This window comes from Taudactylus pleione, unplaced genomic scaffold (genome assembly GCF_031769625.1).
Source record: "Taudactylus pleione unplaced genomic scaffold, aTauple2 ptg001228l, whole genome shotgun sequence".
Lineage (NCBI taxonomy): Eukaryota > Metazoa > Chordata > Amphibia > Anura > Myobatrachidae > Taudactylus > Taudactylus pleione.
In genome coordinates, this window is record NW_028285628.1 from 110,779 (window position 1) to 133,291 (window position 22,513).

The 22,513-nt window shown below is 44.7% G+C and overlaps 1 protein-coding gene across 1 annotated transcript in view; it reads left to right on the top strand.

The window, feature by feature from the left end:
* LOC148450991 (cathepsin E-A-like) overlaps window positions 1-22,513 on the top strand; it is a 128,938-nt gene that overhangs the window by 49,956 nt on the left and 56,469 nt on the right. Inside the window, exon 2 of the mRNA XM_088462407.1 lies at window positions 5,922-6,039. Coding sequence (XP_088318533.1) covers window positions 5,973-6,039 — 67 coding nt within the window. The 5' untranslated portion in view covers window positions 5,922-5,972. The remainder of the gene's footprint in view (window positions 1-5,921; window positions 6,040-22,513) is intronic.

Sequence of the window (22,513 nt, forward strand, 5' to 3'; positions counted from 1 at the left end):
GACCCGGAGGGCGACGGGCACTCCGTCGCTCCGGGTCTCGCAAAAAAGGGGGTGAGCTGTCGATGTTGAGTGACAGCTCACCCCCTTTGGTGGGTGGGCCGGGGGAGTGGCACCCCAAACGGAGGCGTTCCCATGTGAACGCCTTCGTTTGGGGACGGCCCCACTGACATCACGAGTGATGTCAGTGGGAGAGATTTCGGCTCTGTTAGAGCCGAAATCTCTCTTGGGCTTGCGGCCACGAGACCCTACCACAAGGGTCTCGTTGCAAGCGCGATGGTCGCAATGGTCTTGACCATCGCGACCATCTTCCTGGCCGCTCGCTATAGCTGTGGGTGGTCACCCACAGCTATGCAAGCGGCCAGGAGGCCGTTCTAAAAAACCAGTAGGCCGGCCCTGATTCAGAGTGAGCGCTCTGTCAGAGTGTCCGGCTCTGAATCAGGGCCACTGCACAAAGTGCATCTATTCCCACCAGCATTTTATGCCTGCATATTATACGGAAAATGAGGGCATTAATACATTAGCCCCTGAATGTAATCTTTGCCACCCCTCCAAAACTTCTTCTGCTGCCAATTACATTACCAGCAATCACTAAACTATTTTTAATAGTTCCTTGCATTGTTCCTTCTTAAAAAGAAACATTACTCTGCTTCCTTGTCATTCACCTTGAATTCCTGAATATGTAGTGATCTGGATTTGGGATTTCAGGAAGCTGACTTCAAATGATATTAGCAGGAGTATGATGTGAATTATTATGAGGTGCTTTGGACGTAATTTGTTATGTGCAGGTGAATCATATCCTAGCTGGCACAGCACTGCTTATATACTAAATGTGACAGTTGGTTAACTCTCTCTGTGCACCTGCTGGGTAACCTGGAACGTGTGACCTGCTGGTTGTTCTGGAAACGATGACAGTTATTTGCAGCCACATATATCAGCGTGTCTTGAGGAGACCTTAGTCACTGACTGCTCCCACTGTGTTATTTCATTATTCACTTCTCCACGCCTCGAGGATTTTGATGTGGTGGAACCCTTACAGGTCGCCCAGAGAGCACAGTTCAAAAATCTTTTAGTCAAGAATATTATCATCACAACCAATGTATAACAGTGGGGCTTAAACGCATGTGCCATGGCAAACAATCGTTCGATTGTGTGCGTAATCACCTTTGCGTCTGTCTCTAAATCAGGCCCTCTGTTTGAGGTTGTTGATGTGGTGGAACCCTTAAAGGTCACCAAGAGCACACAGTTCAAATATCTTATAGTCAAGAATATTGTCCTAACAACCAACGTACAACAAGATGAACTAATGCGCCGCTTGCTTCACCACAAGGGATGTAGTCGTCCCAGCATGCGGGATGCCGACATATGAAATTCCCGGCTCCAGAAGCCCAACCACCGGCATCCCGAAAGGTAAGTATCGAGGGTTAGATGTAGGGTGCGGTGTTAGGGTTAGGCACTAAGGGAGGGTTAGATTAGGGAGAGGGGGAGGGTTAGAACACCGAACAATAAGTGTCCGTATGTTAAACCTGTCGGGTTCCCGGCATCGGGATTCTGACCACCGGGATCCCAACTTCCTGCATTACCCCACCCAACACTACCACAATACTACTCTTTGGGTCCTATGGACGTGCAGTGTGTGAACTTCTTGGTAGAGGAGATTAATGGCCATTTTTCAGACTGTTACAATGTGGTTGTTCCACCTTATTTAGCAGAACTCTTTATGACAAATACTCTCAAATTACGGAATAATTATCTCCATAATATCCTCAGTAACTAATATCTATAATTTCACATTAACTAAACCGGTAACAGCCGGGATTCCCTAGCTAAACAACCAAGTAGCCCTGGGTGCAGGTTTTAGTGTGGTGAGCTCTTCCTTATACTGTAGTCCAGCTGCAGTACTTGTCCACTGTGTTCAGTGTTCCTTGCTTAGCATTATTATTTTACACAGGTGACTCCGAGGCCCTGGTACTTATTATCCTTTATTTAGTAAAGTTCTGCTCTTTGCAGATAGTGATCCAACATGAATATCTTGAATATAACTGAAACATGTTTTGCTGCTAACCTGCAGCCTCCTCCATGGGTGAAGGGGTAGAACTGGGGTCGGGGAGACTCTTCCTTCTTGTGGCTTTTTTGACCTGACTGTGGTGCTAGCGGCAGTAAAGGGACAAAGGGGACAAAGGGGAAGCCCAGCCCCTTCCCTGCTAGACACGTCCAATCAGTGATACAGACACGTCCCATTGATGTCATGGTGCACTTTTCAGCACTAGGCACACTACCTCAGTGATGCAGACACTTCCCCTTGATGTCATGGCACACTTTTCAGCACTAGGCACACCCCATGACTTCATGGCACACCCCACATTCCCAACTGTTATGATCTGCGACAGAGGATCATCTTGGCGGCTGTTCCCGGCTGTATTAGGTGACTGGGACACTGCATCATGCCTTAGGGGTCTATTTACTAAGCAGTGTTAGGAGACAGAGTGAAAAGTGATAAGGTGCCAGCCAATCAGCTCCTAACTGCCATCTCACAGTCTGAGTTTGAAAAATGACAGTTGGGAGCTGATTGGCTGGCACATTATCACTTTTCACTCTGTCTCCAAACACTGCTTAGTAAATGTCTGAATTCCAGTTCTGGATTTTGCAGGTAGCTGGAACTCTGTGGCTGTGTGCAGCTTACTGCTGCATTCCTTCCTGTCAGTTTGTGTTTAGAGCTCAGCTGCATACTATCCTGTCATTAGAGAGGAATCCTGCAGGGATCTCACTGATTGGTTCCTGCTTCTGGTAAGTTACAGCCAGCCCTACACTTCCTGCTGGTGATATCGCCTGACTTCCAGAGTATGTGTTTTGTCATGTGCTCAGAAGCTTGATTTGTAGCCGGTCTCCATTGTTATGTAGTTCCAGTGTGCTCAGTGTGTCCTGTGCCTGTCTGCCTAATCAGAAGTCGAGTCATCTGCTGTGGTCCATCAGCTCATGTCCTTGCTGGTGGGACGTCTGCAACAGCGGCCTACAGTACCTCTTCGCAACCCACAACATTTCAATACCGCAGTCCAGTCTAGCCGCGTCAGTCTGTGTCCAACTGATTCAAGCCAGCAATGTTCTCTTCCTCGCTGCCTCCACCCTGTGTTCGTCATGCCAGTGTTCCCTTGTCTGCTCAGTTAGTGGCTTGACGTACCTCGGCCCTCAGGGCTGCACCTCAGCCCTTGAGGCTGCACCATGTTTTTCCTGTCGTACCTTGGCCCTCAGGGCAGCACCTTGGCCATCAAGGCTGCACCATGTTTTTCCTATCGCACTGTGAGGACATGGGATGTGTGTTACAAATTTACTGGCAGCATCTCAGTCATTGCAGAGATCAATTTACTTTTTAGTCCTTTTGTGTCCCCCATCCGTCTCCTAGTGTATGTGTGATCATTCTCAGGACACACATTTTCATTAGCATGTCTATTATGTACTGTAATAATGTAAGTTATTGAAATGTTTAATACTGGATAAGCCTTGATGTTAGCCTGGTCCATATGTCTGTGTTAGAGCAAGGTGACACCTCCCAAAACAAAAGACCCTCTAAGTTAATTCCCACCTCCCCAGGGGACGCTCAGGATTTACTCCTCCTTCCATTTGCCTGTTTTGTGCTTCACGTGAACCTGGTAGACTGAACGGAACCATCCCAGCAGGTGTTCGTCAGGGAAGTAATACCCAGAGGAGGTAGGAGAAAGTGACAGCATAAGGGACTCGCACCAATCAGGAAACGGTGCAACCCCCCCTGGGAGGTCACAATATCGTGGGAAATTGGAAGATTTTAAAACAGGTCACTGAAGGTAACTCCACAGGTTAGTCGCTGACTTTGGCCAAGGTGCTAGTGGAACGCATCACCAGTTCTGTGGATTTATACTTTGGAAATTCTGCAAGGACCTATACGCTATTCATTGCTGTGTGTTCTGTGATTAGCTTCTACTGCATGGGGTCCTGGAAATGCTTGATTGTACCCAGGGACTATCACTGCTGTGTGATCTCTGATAGTTTCTACGTGTGGGGTCCTGGAAGTGATTGAGTGGACATACGCTATTCACTGCTGTGTGATCAGTGATAGTTTCTGCTGTGGGGACTGAGGGTCTCTAGCTATTTTGTGGAATTGTTCTGGGACATTATACTCTACTGGGACTGCCTCTGTCTGGACTGCTACCTGTTTATTGCCTGTTCACTGGATTTACTGCTTGTCCTGACATATTATCTATTTCTGTGTGCTGTGGAAAAATAAACCATCACGTTGGTTTCATCTGCTCGGTGTCTGGGTGATTGAGTGAACCCCGTATCCTCACACGCACCTTGGCCCTCAAGGCCGCACATCGGCCCTAAAGACCATGCTGTGTTGTCCTTTTTGTACCTCAGCCCTCAAGGCAGCACCGTGTTGCTCCTGTTGCACCTCGGCCCTCAAGGGTGTACTGTGTTGTTCTTGTCTTACCTCAGCCCTCAAGGCCACACCTTCTTGCTCCTGTCACCATGGGTGCCAAGAGGGGGGGTGGGTACAGTTTACCCGGTCCCGGGCTTGCTAGAGAGGCCTGGCGGGGCCCGGGTCTGGCGTCGCCCCCCCCTCCCTCACAGCAGCTCAGTGCACAGCTTGTGCTGGGCTGCTGTGTGAGACTGGTCGTGGCTGCAGCAGCCGGAGCAGTTTCCTATGGCTGTGGGGGGGAGCGATCACACTGATCATGCCCCCCCTGCTTAGCACCGGGCTGGGGGGCTTACAGTGCTCTCCTCCCCGGTGCTGAAAAAGTCATAATTATTTTTTTTTTCAAGGGGGTGTGGCCATGCCTCCAGTGATTCGGCCATGCCTCCTACACTACCCGGGCCCGGCTAGGCTCTTAACGGCCCTGCCTGTCGCACCTCGGCCCTCAAGACAGCACCTTGAACCTAGTCTGCTAGTTCAGCCGGTAGCTCTGCCACAGTATTGTGCATGGCCTGTCTAGTCCTTGTTTGTTATTTTTATGTCTAGTTCATGTCTGTTATTGGCCTGACTAGTTCATGCTTGTTATTTGACAGTCCAGTCCTTGTCCGTTATCTTGCCTGTCTAGTTCTTGCCTGAAATCCTGCAATATCACAGTCCAGGTCACTCTTGTTGTGCAGCCTGTATTGTTTGTTTAGTTGCACCTTGCCTGACAACCCAGCTGCACCATAGTCCCTAGACGTTCCTGAGACCTAATCATCTGTCGCTGATAGAGTACCTGTCCATCACCCCTGTTCTAGTACCATTCACCTGCAGCCTCACTCAAGCTAGTACCAGTAGTAGAAGGACTGCCACTCCTCAGCTTTGTTTCTTGTCAGCAGTCCTGCGGCGTCTTGTTGGTTGCGTAAGATTCTACTGCTGGAGGTTTAATTCCAGGCGGCCACCTAAGTATCGGTGTGAGTATAAATCACTAAGGAAACAAAGGGTTGCTGTTATTGGTGGAAGATCCTCCCATTGGCTCTAGAGGTCTTACACAACCGTGCAAGAACCGTAACACCGACGTGCTCTGCCAATATGTTGGAAAATATGCATATTGTTCTCCTTGTGTACATTATTATGGAAATAACATGTAATAAGTTTTCTTTTACGTTGAAAGTGTGCTTAATATTAGGATTATTGCAGTGGCAAGCTGGATAGATGCTGTATGACTTTCCTAATGATACATGTTGGGAATTAAACCATAACAAAGGAACAGTTATGTAATAAAAAAAATTATAAATACTATACTTTTACAAACTAAGTATAATAATGTTTAATGTTGCTGCAGGGTGTAGAGTATTACATTTGAGCATTCTGAACTATAAGGAAAATAGAATAGTTATTGAACAAATTGATCTTGATATGATGTGTACAGTATGTAAGTTGCACTAAGGTCCATAAATAAGTTTGATCACTCTTCTCCTACATGTTCTGTAATTTCCAGGAGGAATATTTTGGAGAGATCTCTATTGGAACACCTCCCCAGACCTTCAGTATGGTTTTTGACACTGGGTCCTCTGATTTCTGGGTCACATCTGAAAGCTGTTTGAGCCAGGCATGTGGTAAGAGAACCCTGTCCCTTCTCCACTGACATAGGAGCATTTCTTTATCATAAACTCTTGAGTATATTATACAGTACTGTAAAGGGTGTCCCTAAAGTCTGGACACATAGGCAAAAAAGCATATTTTCAAAAAATTAAATGATGTGCATTAAATGAATTTGCTATCTTTCGATATGACCATCTTTAACATCCTCTGAGAAGTACCATTTCAATCCTTTCTTCTTTTGACAAAGCCATACTTAATCTGTGTTGGTAAAAAAAATATAGTTAATGAGATTTCCTATGTGCCCAGACTTTAGGGACACCCTGTAGAACAAGTAAGATTTGCACATCAGCTACAGGTACAGTACCCCATACTATGGCCCCAAATAAATAAAATAATGATAATGACTAGTGAGCAAAGTACAGCCTGTTAAAGAGGCAAGAGTTAGCTTATCCCTACCACTGGGTAAACAAAAAATCATACTACTTTAATATCGCATTTGGGGAAGATGTATTAAACCTTTTATGGCCCTATTTATCAATCATCTTTTTACTAAAATAAAGTGAAAATAGTCTGTTTTTAACTTTTTAAACCCTTTTCACATTATTTTAGTTTCACCGAACTGTATGAAAGGGCAATTGGAGTAGTTTTCGTAAAAAAACTACTCCAAGCCCTTAAATTTGATCTGCGATGTAATTGTACCAAAGAGAGTTGTGAAAAAATGCCAGGGGAGAACCCTGTGATAATAATATCACCTGGAGATGGCATAAAAGAGGCCCCTCCCCATCTCACCTACTCTAACAGTCTGCATGTCTGATAGTAGTGTTGATAACAGTGAGAAAAAAAATTATTAGAAGGAAAATAAATAAACAAAAAAAAATCACTTACCTACACCAGACAGGTGGTCTGTGATCCTGTGAGCGGCTCGGTAACCCGATCATCTGATCGCTGTGACCCGGTCATCTGATCTGTAAACTGAGATGCTGTGCTGCAACCTTAGTTTACTGCAAAGGATGACTGGGACACAGTTATCAGATGACCAGATCACCGAGGAGCTTAAGATGGGTATACACTAGGGGTGTGCACCGGCCACTTTTCGTGTTTTGTGTTTTGGTTTCGGATCTGGATCTTTCTTCGTGTTTTGGATCTGGATTGGTTTTGCCAAAACCACCCTTCCGTGTTTTGGGTTCTGGGTTTTGTGTTTTGGATCTGTATTATTTTGAAAAAAAGCTTAAAAACAGCTAAAATCACAGAATTTGTAGGTTTTTCTGCTCCTATGCTATTATTAACCTCAATAACCTTAATTTCCACTCATTTCAAGTCTATTCTGAACACCTCACACCTCACAATAGTGTTTTTATGTCCAAAAGGTTGCACCGAGGTAGCTGGATGACTATGCTAAGCGACACGAGTGGGTGGCACAAACACGTGACCCATCTAGGCGTGATACTGCAGTGGCAGACAGGATGGCAGTTTGAAAAACTAGGCCCCAAACTGTACATAATGCAAAGAAAAAAAAGAGGTGCAAGATGGAATTGTCCTTGGGCCCTCCCACCCACCCTTATGTTGTATAAACAGGACATGCACACTTTAACAAACCAATCATTTCAGCGCCAGGGTCTGCCACACAACTGTGGCTGAAATGATTGGTTCGTTTGGGCCCCCACAAAACAAGCTGGCAATTAATCTGTCCCTGCACAAACTGGCTCTACGGAGGCAAGATGTCATCCTCATCCTCCTCATCCACCGATTCCTCACCCTCTTCAGTGTTGTGTACATCCTCATCCTCACAGAGTATTAACTCTTCCCCACTGGAATCCACCACCACAAGTCCCTCTGTACGTTCTGGAGGCTGGTCTCCCTGGAAGAGCTGATAATTCATTTTGATGAACATCATCTTCTCCACATTCTGTGGAAGCAACCTCCTACGCCTTTCGCTGACAAGGTTCCCGGCTGCACTAAACACTCTTTCGGAGTACACACTGGAGGGGGGGCAACTCAGGTAAAATAGAGCCAGTTTGTACAGGGACCTCCAAATTGCTTCTTTTTCCTGCCAGTACAGGTATGGACTGTCTGACATGCCTACTTGGATGCTGTCACCGATGTAATCCTCCACCATTCTGTCAATGGTGACAGTATCATATGCAGTGACAGTAGACATGTCAGAAATTGTTGCCAGGTCCTTCAGTCCGGACCAGATGTCCAAACTTGGTCCTGCCTGCCCTGCATCACCGCCAGCGGGTTGCTTAGGATACCTAAGTTTTTTCCTGGCAGCCCCAGTTGCGGGAGAAAATTAAGAAGGAGCTGTTGACGTGTCACGTTCCGCTTCAGCTGACAGTGTGTTCACCAGCAGGTCTTTGCACCTCTGCAGGCTTGTGTCGGCCGGAAAGAGAGACACCACATAGGCTTTAAACCTAGGATCGAGCACTGTGGCCAAAATGTAGTGGTCTGATTTCAACAGATTGACCACCCTGGAATCCTGGCAAAGCGAATGAAGGGCTTCATCCACAAGTCCCACATGCTGAGCGGAATCGCTCCGTCTTAGCTCCTCCTTCACTTTCTCCAGCTGCTTCTGCAACAGCCTGATGAGGGGAATGACCTGACTCAAGCTGGCAGTGTCTGAACTGACTTCACATGTGGCAAGTTCGAAGGGCTGGAGAACCTTGCACAACATGGAAATCATTCTCCACTGCGCTTGAGTCAGGTGCATACCCCCTCCTTTGCCTATGTCATAGGTGGCTGTATAGGCTTGTATGGCCTTTTGCTGCTCCTCCATCCTCTGAAGCATATAGAGGGTTGAGTTCCACCGCGTCACAACCTCTTGCTTCAGGTGATGGCGGGGCAGGTTCAAGAGTGTTTGCTGGCACTCCAGTCTTCGGCACGCAGTCGCTGAATGGCGAAAGTGGCCAGAAATTTTTCGGGCCACCCAAAGCGTCTCCTGCACGCCCCTGTCGCTTTTCAGAAAATTCTGCACCACCAAGTTTATTGTGTGAGCAAAACATGGGACGTGCTGGAATTTGCCCAGATGTAATGCCTGCACAATATTGGTGGCGTTGTCAGATATCACAAATCCCCAGGAGAGTCTAAGTGGGGTAAGCCACTGGGCGATGATTTCCCTCAGTTTCTCTAAGAGGTTGTCGGTGGTGTGCCTCTTACTGAAACCGGTGATACACAGCGTAGCCTGCCTTGGAACGAGCTGGCGTTTCTGAGATGCTGCTACTGGTGACGCTGCTGCTGTTGCTGCGTAGGGTGATACATCTACCCAGTGGGCTGTCACAGTCATATAGTCCTTAGTCTGCCCTGTTCCACTTGTCCACATGTCCGTGGTTAAGTGGACATTGTGTACAACGGCATTTTTCAGGACACTGAGGACACTTTTTCTGACGTTTCTGTACAGTCTTGGTATCGCCTGCCTAGTGAAGTGGAATCTAGACGGGATTTGGAACCGGGGACACACTACCTCCATCAATTGTCTAAATCCCACTGCACTAATGGCGGATACCGGACGCACATCTAACACCAACATAGCAGTCAAGGCCTCAGTTATACGTTTTGCTTCAGGATGACTGCTGTCATACTTCATCCTCCTCGCTAAGGACTGTTGGAGGGTCAATTGTTTAGTAAAAGTAGTGGTGTTCCTACTTCCTCTCTGGGATGATGAACGACTCCCAGCAGCAGCAACAGCAGCAGCGGCAGCAGTAGGCGTAGCAATGCAGGATCCTCCAGAGGAATCCCGGATAGGAGAGTCAGTCATGCCAGTGACATGGCCTGCAGGACTACTTCCTATCCTGACTAAGGAGGAAATTGACGAGGAGGGAGTTGACGGTGTGGTTTGCAGGCGCTTGGATACAACAGGAAAACGGGATTTAGGTGTCCCTGGACTGCTTACGGTCTTAGCCAAAGTTTCTGAACTTGACAGTAACTTTTTATGAATGCGCTGCAGGTGGCGTATAAGGGAGGATGTTCCTAGGTGGTTGACGTCCCTACCCCTACTTATTTCACCTTTACATATGGTACATATGGCAAGACAGTTGTTGTCCGGATTTGGATAGAAATATTGCCAGACCAAAGAGGTGGAATGTTTGGTCTTCTGCCCAGGCATGACCGTGATGGGCTTTTTCATCCCACGGACAACAACTGTCTCCCCCGGAGCCTGATTTAAACAAACCACATCACCATCAGAATCCTCCTCGCCAACTTCCTCCCCAACGCCATCTACACCAGTATCCTCATCCTGTTGTACATCAACAGTGACATCTTCAATTGGCATATCAGCAAGTGGACTGTGGGTGCTCCTTTCAGCACTTGCAGGGGGCGTGCAAATGGTGGAAAGAGCCACCTCTTCCCGTCCACTGCTGGGAAGGTCAGGCATCGCAACCACCACCACACTTGGACTCTCCTTGGGGATTTGTGATATTTTCTTAGAAAGCACAGTTCTTCGCTGTGCTTTTGCCAGCTTAACTCTTTTGATTTTTTTAGTGGGAGGAGGGCTTCCATCGTCATGTGAAGCTGAACCACTAGTCATGAACATACTAGGGATCGACCTTAGCCGTTCCTTGCCACTCCGTGTTGTAAATGGCATATTGGCAAGTTTATGTTTCTCTTCAGCTGATTTAAATGTTTTTTTCAAGGTCATTTTCCTGAACTTTGTCATTTGGAATTGTATGTGCCCTCTATTATGACATTGGGCATTGGCCTTGGCAGACGACGTTGATGGCATGTTATCGTCTATGTCATGACTAGTGGCAGCAGCTTTAGCACTAGGAGGAAGTGGTTCTTGATCTTTCTCTATTTTATTTTTATCGGAGAAAGTTTGGTCCTCCATTTATGTTATATCGATTTGATATATACGTGCGGCTAAACACAGAAAATATTTTTTTATTTTTGCTGGAGAGTAGTGCACTTTGTGGGTTACACCAGCCTTTAAGAAATGAGCCAGCCGGCTCTTTACTTATGGGACACAGGCGCACGCTTGGCGCTGCTCCTTTGTTGATGCACGTGCGGCTACTGTGCACACAATTCACAAACACAGAAATTAATTTTTTTTTTGGTTTGAACTGGAGTGTACTTTGGGGGTTACAGCACCCTTTAACGGTCAAGCCAGCCGGCCCTTTACTTATGACACAGGCGCACGCTTGGCACTACTTTGTTGATGCACGTGCGGCTACTGCGCACACAATTCACAAACACAGAAAATAATTTATTTTTTGGTTTGGACTGGAGTGTACTTTGGGGGTTACAGCACCCTTTAACGGTCAAGCCAGCCGGCCCTTTACTTATGACACAGGCGCACGCTTGGCACTACTTTGTTGATGCACGTGCGGCTACTGCGCACACAATTCACAAACACAGAAAATAATTTTTTTTTTGGTTTGGACTGGAGTGTACTTTGGGGGTTACAGCACCCTTTAATGGTCAAGCCAGCCGACCCTTTACTTATGACACAGGCGCACGCTTGGCACTACTTTGTTGATGCACGTGCGGCTACTGCGCACACAATTCACAAACACAGAAAATAATTTATTTTTTGGTTTGGACTGGAGTGTACTTTGGGGGTTACAGCACCCTTTAACGGTCAAGCCAGCTGGCCCTTTACTTATGACACAGGCGCACGCTTGGCACTACTTTGTTGATGCACGTGCGGCTACTGCGCACACAATTCACAAACACAGAAAATTATTTTTTTTTTGGTTTGGACTGGAGTGTACTTTGGGGGTTACAGCACCCTTTAACGGTCAAGCCAGCCGGCCCTTTACTTATGACACAGGCGCACGCTTGGCACTACTTTGTTGATGCACGTGCGGCTACTGCGCACACAATTCACAAACACAGAAAATAATTTTTTTTTTGGTTTGGACTGGAGTGTACTTTGGGGGTTACAGCACCCTTTAACGGTCAAGCCAGCCGGCCCTTTACTTATGACACAGGCGCACACTTGGCACTACTTTGTTGATGCACGTGCGGCTACTGCGCACACAATTCACAAACACAGAAAATAATTTATTTTTTGGTTTGGACTGGAGTGTACTTTGGGGGTTACAGCACCCTTTAACGGTCAAGCCAGTCAGCCCTTTACTTATGACACAGGCGCACGCTTGGCACTACTTTGTTGATGCATGTGCGGCTACTGCGCACACAATTCACAAACACAGAAAATTATTTTTTTTTTGGTTTGGACTGGAATGTACTTTGGGGGTTACAGCACCTTTTAACGGTCAAGCCAGCCGGCCACACAGGCGCACGCTTGGCACTACTTTGTTGATGCACGTGCGGCTACTGCGCACACAATTCACAAACACAAAAAAAATATTATTTTTTTAGCACTTGGGGGAGCACCCCTGATGGACAGAGCACCCCCTGGACAACACTACAGCACCCCTTTAGGACTGGGACACTGCACAGGACTTTGGAGTGGACACAGCCCCTATGGACAACTGACTGCACAACACAGTCCAGCCAGCCCCTATGGACTTTGAAGTAGTGGACACAGCCCCTATTAACAACAGCAGCACAGCACAACACAACCAGCCCCTATGGACTTTGAAGTAGTGGACGACAGCAGCACAGCACAGCACAGCACAACACTACTCTGCACTACACTACACTACACTATACAGCCCAGCCAGCCCTAACTCCCACCCTCCCTCTTCACTGTCCACAGCTGAGTGAGAAAATGGCACCGACGCGGGTACCTTATATAGGATCCAAAACCCGCGAGACTCGGAAGGCGGGAAGATGACGTTTTGCCTCGATTTCAGAATCCGAGTCAGGCGGGAAAAGTCGAGCCTGACTCGGATCGGACTCGGATCGGGGGGGGCTCGGGGGGGTTCGGATTTCAGAAATCCGAACCCTCTCACCCCTAGTATACACCTAGCAGATATATTTGCAGATCGAGTGATCTGCAGATATATTTGTAGATGATGGTAGTTCATACACACTGAATGACCATCATCTTCCCGGGAGCATTGGGTCCCGCTGGCCGGGGGCGGATCCACCCCCCTCCCCGCGGCTGCTGCTGCATGTGTATGGGCAGCAGCAGACCGCCCGTGCCCACTTGCCGATGGGTAGATATGTCTGCAGATCAGGGCCAGATTTACCGCTAGGCAACCTAGGGGACCATCTAGGGCCTGGCGGGTCCCAGGGAGCCCGTAGCCAGGCCCCCCCGGTGATCCGACCCTGGAGAGAACCTTTAGTGCTGCACTGACTTTTGAGTCCACCAGCCGGGGAGGAGGTAAGTTGATCAGGGGCGTATTAAGGGGAGGAGGAGTAACTGGGGTCAAGTCCTCCCAAGTCCCCCTCTCAGAGAGGAACCCGCACGGCAGATCAAATCCGATTCCACGATCTGCAACCATCCCAGTAGCATACACACAGTCACCACCGGCGCTGCAGAGCAGTGCTTGGTTGCCAGCCGGCGGTGGACCAATCACACACCAAGTAGCAGCCTGCTGCTCACAGTGACTGGTTGGCGCGCAGGCTGCAGGGAAGAAGAAGGCATGACTTGGAAAGGAGGGACAGGCACTGGGCACACAGCCACATATGAGAAGAGAGGGTGGAAGTTGCAACAAGTCGCGATGCAGCGGAGGGCGGCTTTGGCTGAGCCAGTGATATATATATATATATTAGGGATGTGCAGGCTCGGTTCTACTCGGTTCCGTTCGGTTTTTTTTACCGAATCTTATTGGCTATCCAAAACTCGTGACAGCTGAAACCCAATAAGATTCGGGAAAAAAAACCGAACGGAACCGAGTAGAACCGAGCCTGCACATCCCTAATATATATATATATATATATATATATATATAAATCCAAGTATCAGGTCGCACACACTTTCAAAAAAAAGACGAATTGTGTGGGTGCCAGGTTATGATAAGTCCAGCAACAGAATGAAAGGTTTACCAAACAAGATAAACTAAAGGAACCAGCACACCACCATAGATAGATATTTCAATAGAATATATTTAATTTCATAGAAAAAGCACATAAAAAGCCATCATGAGTAAACAAGAATTAGTACTCATCCATAACTGGAGACTTCAAAGAGTGTATTGAAGGTAATAACCAGCCATCCCGATGGGCCGTTTCGGCACATATAGCCTTTTTCAAGGGTCAGCCTTAGTAATGCATTATGTTGTAAGGCTTAATATAGCACAGGTAATCAATAAACATTGTACTCACCTGTCTGTGCGCGCGCGGTCGTCAGGTGCCATCACCGGAAATCATCACCCACCAGGAACCCATGTTCACACCATTGTTCCCGGAGGACTCACTGAAAGTTCAGCTGAACCGGAAGTGATGCGACGGGATCACCGCTTGTCAACATCCTGTTGATTTTAAAATGAACCTCTATATACCCCTGCCTGTACCTTCTAAAATCCTTCCTATAAACCTCTAAGGATGACGCTAATTTGCGTACGCAGTCATATAATAAATAGAGACTCCAGACTCAGAACATGTGGTTCCGAAGCACAAAGTATTATTCAAGTAAAAGTACAGTCAGTTACACACAATTTAGGCGTAAAAGGAAATAATACAGACCCAAGTACAGTATTCATACGCTGCGCCTCCGGACATGGAGATAGGCATCAGTAAGAGACCCTCAGTTCATATAGCATTCAGCATGGACTATAAAAACCAGTATCCGGGCACACATATTTATCCCCCCCAGACTAAAACAGGACAATGGGGAAGTTTCTTACTGATGTCATTGGTTCCCAGAGGAGAAGCATATGTTACAGAACATTTAACAGGCTGGTTCAAATAGACTCTCCCTGCCTCTAACAGCAGGGGAATCTTTCTAGTAACGCCCTCTGTAACATTCTAACATTTAAACATTTTTGTTGCTTGTAAGTTCTGCGATACATAACTTGAGTTTGCATGATGCGATCTCTCCACTGATAACACCAAAATGCTGTAAAAAAGTGTACGCATCAGAACAAAACCAAACACAACTTGCTTATCATGTATAATACCTTAGTTATCAAATACCTTTATTTCTCAGCATTTAAACTAACTTAACCAACTTAAATCATACATTTTGATGCTTATTGAACCTTATGAGTGAATATGAAATGTGTGGGTATTCAGGGTTTGATATAAAGACATATTAATGTGTGTATGAAGATGGGTGCATTTGACTCTAACATTTTAGCAGCGTGACATGCTGGGCTAGATAGTTCTACATGTCCTGTCAGCAGGCCCCCCCACCTTTCCTGTGTTCAAAGGAAAGATACCTCTGTCGGTCTCTTATGTGAAAATGCAAAATATCCCAACTACAAGAGACAGACATAAGGTGACACTCTAGCCCTTGAAATCATGTAATTGCAGGAAGCTTTCTTATTTATTCTAGCCAGACCACCCGTAGTGGGCAAACACTATGCAGGAAGCAACATATTTGGACTCACATGTCATTCGATGTTTCAAATGAAATGTCCTGCCCTTAATGGGATGGCAAAATTTGTCTCCAGTTAATAAATAATGACAGTTCATGCATTTAGCGCATTTGTGTGCCTCAATTTGTAAGGACAACCAATTAGAATTAGTGCTGACTCCTGGGCTGATATCAGAGTAGATAAGACGTTCCTTTAAATTGCGGTTTCTCCTGTAGCAGAACATCGGAGGATGAATGCAATCTTTCCCAATGATTGGATCGGTCTTTAAGATGTACCAATACTTTAGTATTGTTTTACGGATAAAGCCAGAAGATAATGAATAAGTAGTAGGGAATAGCATCCTATCTGCCACCTCTTTTTTAGGTTTAGTAGTTAAAAATTCCTCCCATTTGAGAGCCATGCATTTGTCAATTGCTTCATTAACTTCATGTCTGTCATATCCTCTCTGTATAAATTTCTGTCCCATTTCCTGAAGTGCCGATGGGAGATCTGTGCTGTGGGAGGTGATCCTTACAACCCTCAGCAGTTGTGAATAAGGGAGACCCCTTTTAAGAGCAGGAGGGTGAAAGCTATTGGTGCATAAGAGGGTGCTTTTATCAGTTAATTTCCTAAACAATGAGGTCTTCAATTTATTGTCAGTTATGGAGATCAAAACATCCAAAAATTCAATATTGGTAAAACTCTATTTGTATGTGAACTGAATCAAAGCTTCTTTCTGATTGAGACCATCAATGAAGGTTTCTAATTCCACTGGACTACCCGTCCAAATCAAAAACAAATCATCTATAAAACGAAAGTAACATACAATAAATTTGGAAAAAGTGGGGTCAGTGGTAATGTGGGTGGTCTCAAAAATATACATGTATAAATTGGCATAAGCTGGGGCCATATTAGACCCCATGGCCATCCCTTTAAGTTGTAAATAAAAAGTGTTGTTAAATAAAAAGTCATTTTTATGCAAAATAACTTCCATTAATAATAACAAAAAATCAACTGGAGGACCATTATAACATGTATTACCAGTGATCACCTGCCTTACCACCTCCAAACCCTTCTTATGTTCTATATTGGTATAGAGACTTGACACGTCCATAGACACCAGTAAACAGTCTTTTGGTGGATTCTCGAATTGTTTCAATTTAAGCAAAAAATCTGTGGTGTCTTTAAGATAGTATGGTGTTTTCTGCACAACAGATTGTATATGAAAGTCACAGAATTGGGACAAAGACTGACCAAGGGAGCCCTGAGAGGAGATTATGGGCCTACCTGGAGGTGCAACAGGAGACTTATGTATTTTTGGTAGTGTATAAAAAAGGGGAATAATTGGGTGATCTTGAATCAGAAACTTTACCGTAGGTTGATCCAACCAATTATTATTAAAACCAAGTTGGATAATGGCATCAATTTCATGTTTATAGATGCCAGTTGGATCAAAAGCTAGTTTCTTATAACAAGAAGTGTCAGCCAATTGGCTTAATGCTTCATTAATGTAATCCACCTTGTTTAATATTTCAAAACCCCCGCCTTTGTCGGCGGGGCGAATTATGATATCAGGATTGTTTTTGAAATATTTAATTGCATCCATCTCACACTTCTTTAGATTTTGGTAACATTTATTTTGACATTTAATGGCTGACAGTATATCCCTTTCAACCAGTCTACAGAATGTTTCTATAGAGGCATAATGTGATGGAGGATCAAATAAACTTTTAGGTTTGAAAGGTGTATTATTAGTTTCATGACTAGCAATCGTAGATTGTTTGTTAAAATGATCTTTTAACCTAAGTTGTCTCTGAAATTGGTAAAATTCAGTTTCCCATTTAAACTCCGTTTGTCTATGGGTCTGGACAAAGGGTAATCCTTTTGATAGGACTGTTTGTTCTACTTCCATCAGACTATGACTAGATAAATTAAATATTACTAACTCCTATTGCCCCTCTTGGATTTTTCTTGAGGTCTTTTTGTGCTTAATGCCCCATTCTCCTTGTGGGTCTTTATGTGATTTGTTTTTGCTCCGCGTATAGGCGATTTCCCCTAAAAAAGGGCCCCTAGAGGAGGAGGAGTGATTAACTCGAGTCACTCATGGAGTTATGTGAATCTAGGTCAGAAAAAGCTGTATTAACCCATTTCCTATTGTACTGGCCACCTCTCCAAACTCTCCTAGAGCTTTGATTTAATAACCACGGATATTCCCGGAGTTCTTTGTAGTCATCCCTCACTTTCCTATATTTGTTCTTTTTAAAACTCAGTAAATCTGTTTTAAAATTATTAATGTTCTCACTCAATTTAACCAACCAGTCTGTACTGGTATCTTTCGACAGTGTTTCAGTCCCATTAGTTTCACATATTGTTATATCTTTTTTGACGCTCTCAATATCCATATTGGCTTGTTGTATGACTAATATCATCAAGTCAAAACTGCACTGATTTAAAATCAGGCACCATTGACGACAAAATTCTTTATTGTTGCGACCAATTGTGGGTTGATTTTTTATTCTAAAGCCCCTTAGTATTAATTTATCTTTATGATATTGACAAAGGGTTAATCCATCGAGTTCAAGCTCCACCAATCTTTTTTTCAATTTCAGTAAATACTGATAGATATCATTAGGGCTATCTTCATCAAACGCCAATTGGTCTGTGTCTGCAAAAAGAATTTTGGAAATATCCTTATCCAAACACCGTTTAGTACCGGTAATGTCACCTATATCAGACTCCATGTTAACATTCACAAGTATATGTCAAATAAGCAAAGTGAGATATAGCAGCAAGACAAGCTCTCAGAAAATGCACAAAAATTAAAAATGCATTAAATACAGAAAAATAAGTCCATTGATGAATTGTGGTGCAGCCTGTAAGCCAAAAAAATTGGTAAACACAAATCCAAGTATCAGGTCGCACACACTTTTAAAAAAAAGATGAATCGTGTGGGTGCCAGGTTATGATAAGTCTAGCAACAGAACCAAAAGTTTACCAAACAAGATAAAGTAAGGAACCAGCACACCACCATAGATAGATATTTCAATAGAATATATTTAATTTCATAGAAAAAGCGCATAAAAAGCCATCATGAGTAAACAAGAATTAGTACTCATCCATAACTGGAGACTTCAAAGAGTGTATTGAAGGTAATAACCAGCCATCCCGATGGGCCGTTTCGGCACATATAGCCTTTTTCAAGGGTCAGCCTTAGTAATGCACTATGTGGTAAGGCTTAATATAGCACAGATAATCAATAAACATTGTACTCACCTGTCTGCGTGCGCGGTCGTCAGGTGCCATCACCGGAAATAATCACCCAGCAGGAACCCATGTTCACACCCATGTTCACACAATTGTTCCCGGAGGACTCACTGAAAGTTCAGCTGTGTGTATATATGGGATGTGGTCAAAAATCCGGCAGTTGAAATGACGAGCGCCGGGTTCCAGGCTGTCATATCCTGACAAGGGACTAATGATAGGTGTCGTAATCCCGATGCCTATCACTATCCCTACGACGGGAGCCTGATGCCCGGCATATCGAATGCTGGGAGTGGACAGCCATGCAGGGGGGGGTGAGTTAGGTTATGGGCTCCCAAGGGGGACTTAGGGTTAGGCACCCCAATGGGAGGGTTAGGCTAAAGGGAAGGGGGGTTAGGGTTAGGCACTCTGGGGGGAGATTTTAGGGTTAGGCACCCCCCTGGGGGGATTAGGCTAGGGGAATGGGGGTTAGGCACCCTGGGGGAAGGTTAGGGTTATGCACCCTAACCCCCGGGAGGGATAGGTTTAGGAAGAGGGGCAGGTGGTTAGGTTTAGAGACCCATGGGGGGAGGTTAGGGTTAGGCACTAGAGGGGAGGTTAGGGTTAGGCACCCCTGAGGGAGGGTTAGGGAGGAGAGGGTTAGTGATAGCTAGAATACTCATGTTGGGATTTTCTTCTGTCTAGCTTCCGGCATGGTATGACATCCACCGGGTTTACATCCGGCAGGATATCATACCGATTCCCTATATACATATATATATATATATATATATATAAGCTACAGTACAGCGGCACCCCTGGTACAAACGGCAATAGACAGGCAGCGTGTAGAGTCAACATTTTAAAGCCTTTATTATGGCTTTCTCATCAGGACTAGTACAATGTACATAACACATCTTACCTTAAAACAGTTCAGTCACCCAGTGAGCAGACGCGGCGCCTGGAACGGGACCACTCCCCCGGTGGGCGGCACCATACAACCACATCATCGGACTCTAAGTCACATGTTGTGCGCAGTCTGATGACAAAGAGGTGCTCCCCATCACCATGGAAACTGGCACAATCACATAAATTCTATACAAAAAGACAGATACCACAGATATAATAAAACTATTAGCGATGGACTAAACAAGTAAACACTAAGAGTTAAATGGCCAGCTATAACCAAGCTATGGTAAATAAATTTAAACAGAAAACTATAATAAAGACACGGTACCCACTGATAGACTGCCCAATTGGGTTAAAATTAAGCAAGATACTGCACACAGCACCACAGTTCACTAAAGGACGTCAAAGGAGAAACCCATATAACGTCAATTATCAAAACAACCATAAGGATTGTTACAATCTTACCAGACCAGAATTGCTACAATTCTACCAGACCATCCCTAAGACACATGGAGAGATTACTAAGTTCTAAAGACTAAGGTAAAGTATAACAGAGACATATCCAGGGAAAATACCTAATGGAAACAATTCAATCCTAAATTCTCGTTGAGCCCCTTGGGAGCAAGGGTCCCCAATGTGTGGATCCAGCGAGTTTCACATTGGAGTAGCTTCAGAGGACGATTGCCACCTCTAATAGAAGCTGGCACATGATTAATCATGCGGTAACGCAGAGAGGCAAGGGTATGAGGCACAGTGGCAAAATTCCTCGCCACAGGCTGTTCGCTAGTACCTGTATTCAAAGCCGCACAAATAGCCGAGCGGTGGAGATCCATACGTTCTTTAAAGGACCTTTCGGTCTTCCCTACATATGACAACCCACAGGGGCATAAAATTTGGTATACCACAAATGTGGAATTGCACGTGAGGGTAAATTTGATATGGTAGGGTTTTTCAGAATGTGGATGGTAGAACACATCACCAGCTAATAGATATCTACAGGTCATACAGGTACAGCGAAAACAACCTGGCCTTTGGCCAATACTGGTAGAATGAAATAATTTGTTAGGAGTAGTAATATCAGTTTTAACAAGAATATCCCGAAGATTTCGGCCACGGGTGTAACAAGGCATGAGTCTGGTACTGGACAGCTGCAACTCAGGATCTGATTGAACCATGGTCCATAAGTTTTTAGAAGCTCTATTGATTTTAGGACTAACACTACTAAAATGGATAGTCCAAATAAGTGCTGGAGACTTTTTGGCCTGGACCTTACTCTTTAACAAATCAGATCTGTTTAGCCTCATAACCTTCTGCTTACTCATCTCTAATTCATGGGGGTTATAACCTCTTTCCAAAATTTTTTGTATCATAATGTCCATTTGACATTCTGCTAACACCGGATCGGAGGTGATACGCTTAACACACAATTGCGAGTATGGCAATCCTCGCTTCAATGCCATCGGATGACAGCTATCATTATGGAGTAGGTTATTCCTGTCTTTGGTTTTAGAGAACAGGCTAGTAGTGACCCTACCTAAATTAATAGAGATCAAAACATCCAAATAATGGATCTGTGCATCACTGATATTAAAGGTAAATTTAGCAGGTGATTGACTTAGATTATGATTTTCAATTAAAGTAGTAAGGTCCACCTTAGGACACCTCCAAAAAATCAACAAGTCATCAATATAACGCGTATAAAACGCGATCCTAGCTGAAACCTCAGGGCAGGCGAAAAAGATGTCATTCTCAACAGAAAACATAAAAATGTTGGCGTACGATGGGGTCACATTGGACCCCATCGCACAGCCAACTAACTGTAAATAAAAATCACCATCATACAGGAAATAATTTTTTGTCAAAATCGAATGTAGTAAATTCATAACAAGAGATAAATCAGGACCCATATAATCCGGGTGATAAGATAAGTGATTCATAGTTGCGGCCATACCAACTTCATGAGGAATAATGGTGTACAGACTACACACATCAATACTACACATCCAAATCTCCTCATCAAAAATAGGCAATGCATCTAATTTGCTTAATATTGTTGACGTATCTAGGAGATAACGAGGGTGAGATCTAATAGTCAGTTGCATAATAGCATCTAGGTAGACCAAAGCAGGTTGGAATAACAATCCCCTGGCTGAATAATAGGGCGGCCAGGGGGGTTATCCAAAGATTTGTGAATCTTGGGAAGTGTATAAAATACCAGCACAGTTGGATGTGATGGCAATAAAGCGTCTTGCAACTTAGTAGAGATGATGTTCTTAGATACTGCTTCTATCAATACTTTTTTCAATTCCTCCTTGAATTCACTCGTTGGATCTGCTTGCAAATGTCTGTATGTCACTACATCATCAAGCCGGACGGAAGATCAGCTCTTTATTATCAGCCAAATCGTGCAATGCCTTAAACTCAAGCTTATTTAGATTTTGTCTTATGTTTGGAAGTTTAGTAACTTCCTTAGAAATCTCTGTGCCCAGGAGTCGCATATACGTTTTTATGGTCGGATTAAAAGACTGCAGCTCAAACGTAGACCGAGGTAGTAATTTGCTCAATTGTGGCGGTATATCAGAAATAGGTACATTCAAGTTAGGTTTTGCTTCAGCAAAAAATTATTTTAATTTCAATTGCCGTTGTAGATTATACTGCTCAAATTGCCATTTAAAAGAATTGAAGGGTACTGTGGGTACGAATGAGAGTCCTTTACCCAGTACACTAAATTCAGTGTCAGTCAATGGATAGGAGGATATATTAACTACTAGGTTTTGTGGGGCAAGGTTTTTTTTTTGCCACATCCTTTGTCTTTGGTTTTGGCCCCCCATCTGGTGTAGGATCTCCACCTACTGGACCTTGGGCTCTTTTTGGCATGCCTAAAGGGAGAGCATTATTCCTTCTGCCCCTACTAGTAGTTGGCACCTCATTATCACTTGCTGATGAAACTAGTTCATTAGAAGACTCAGTGTCC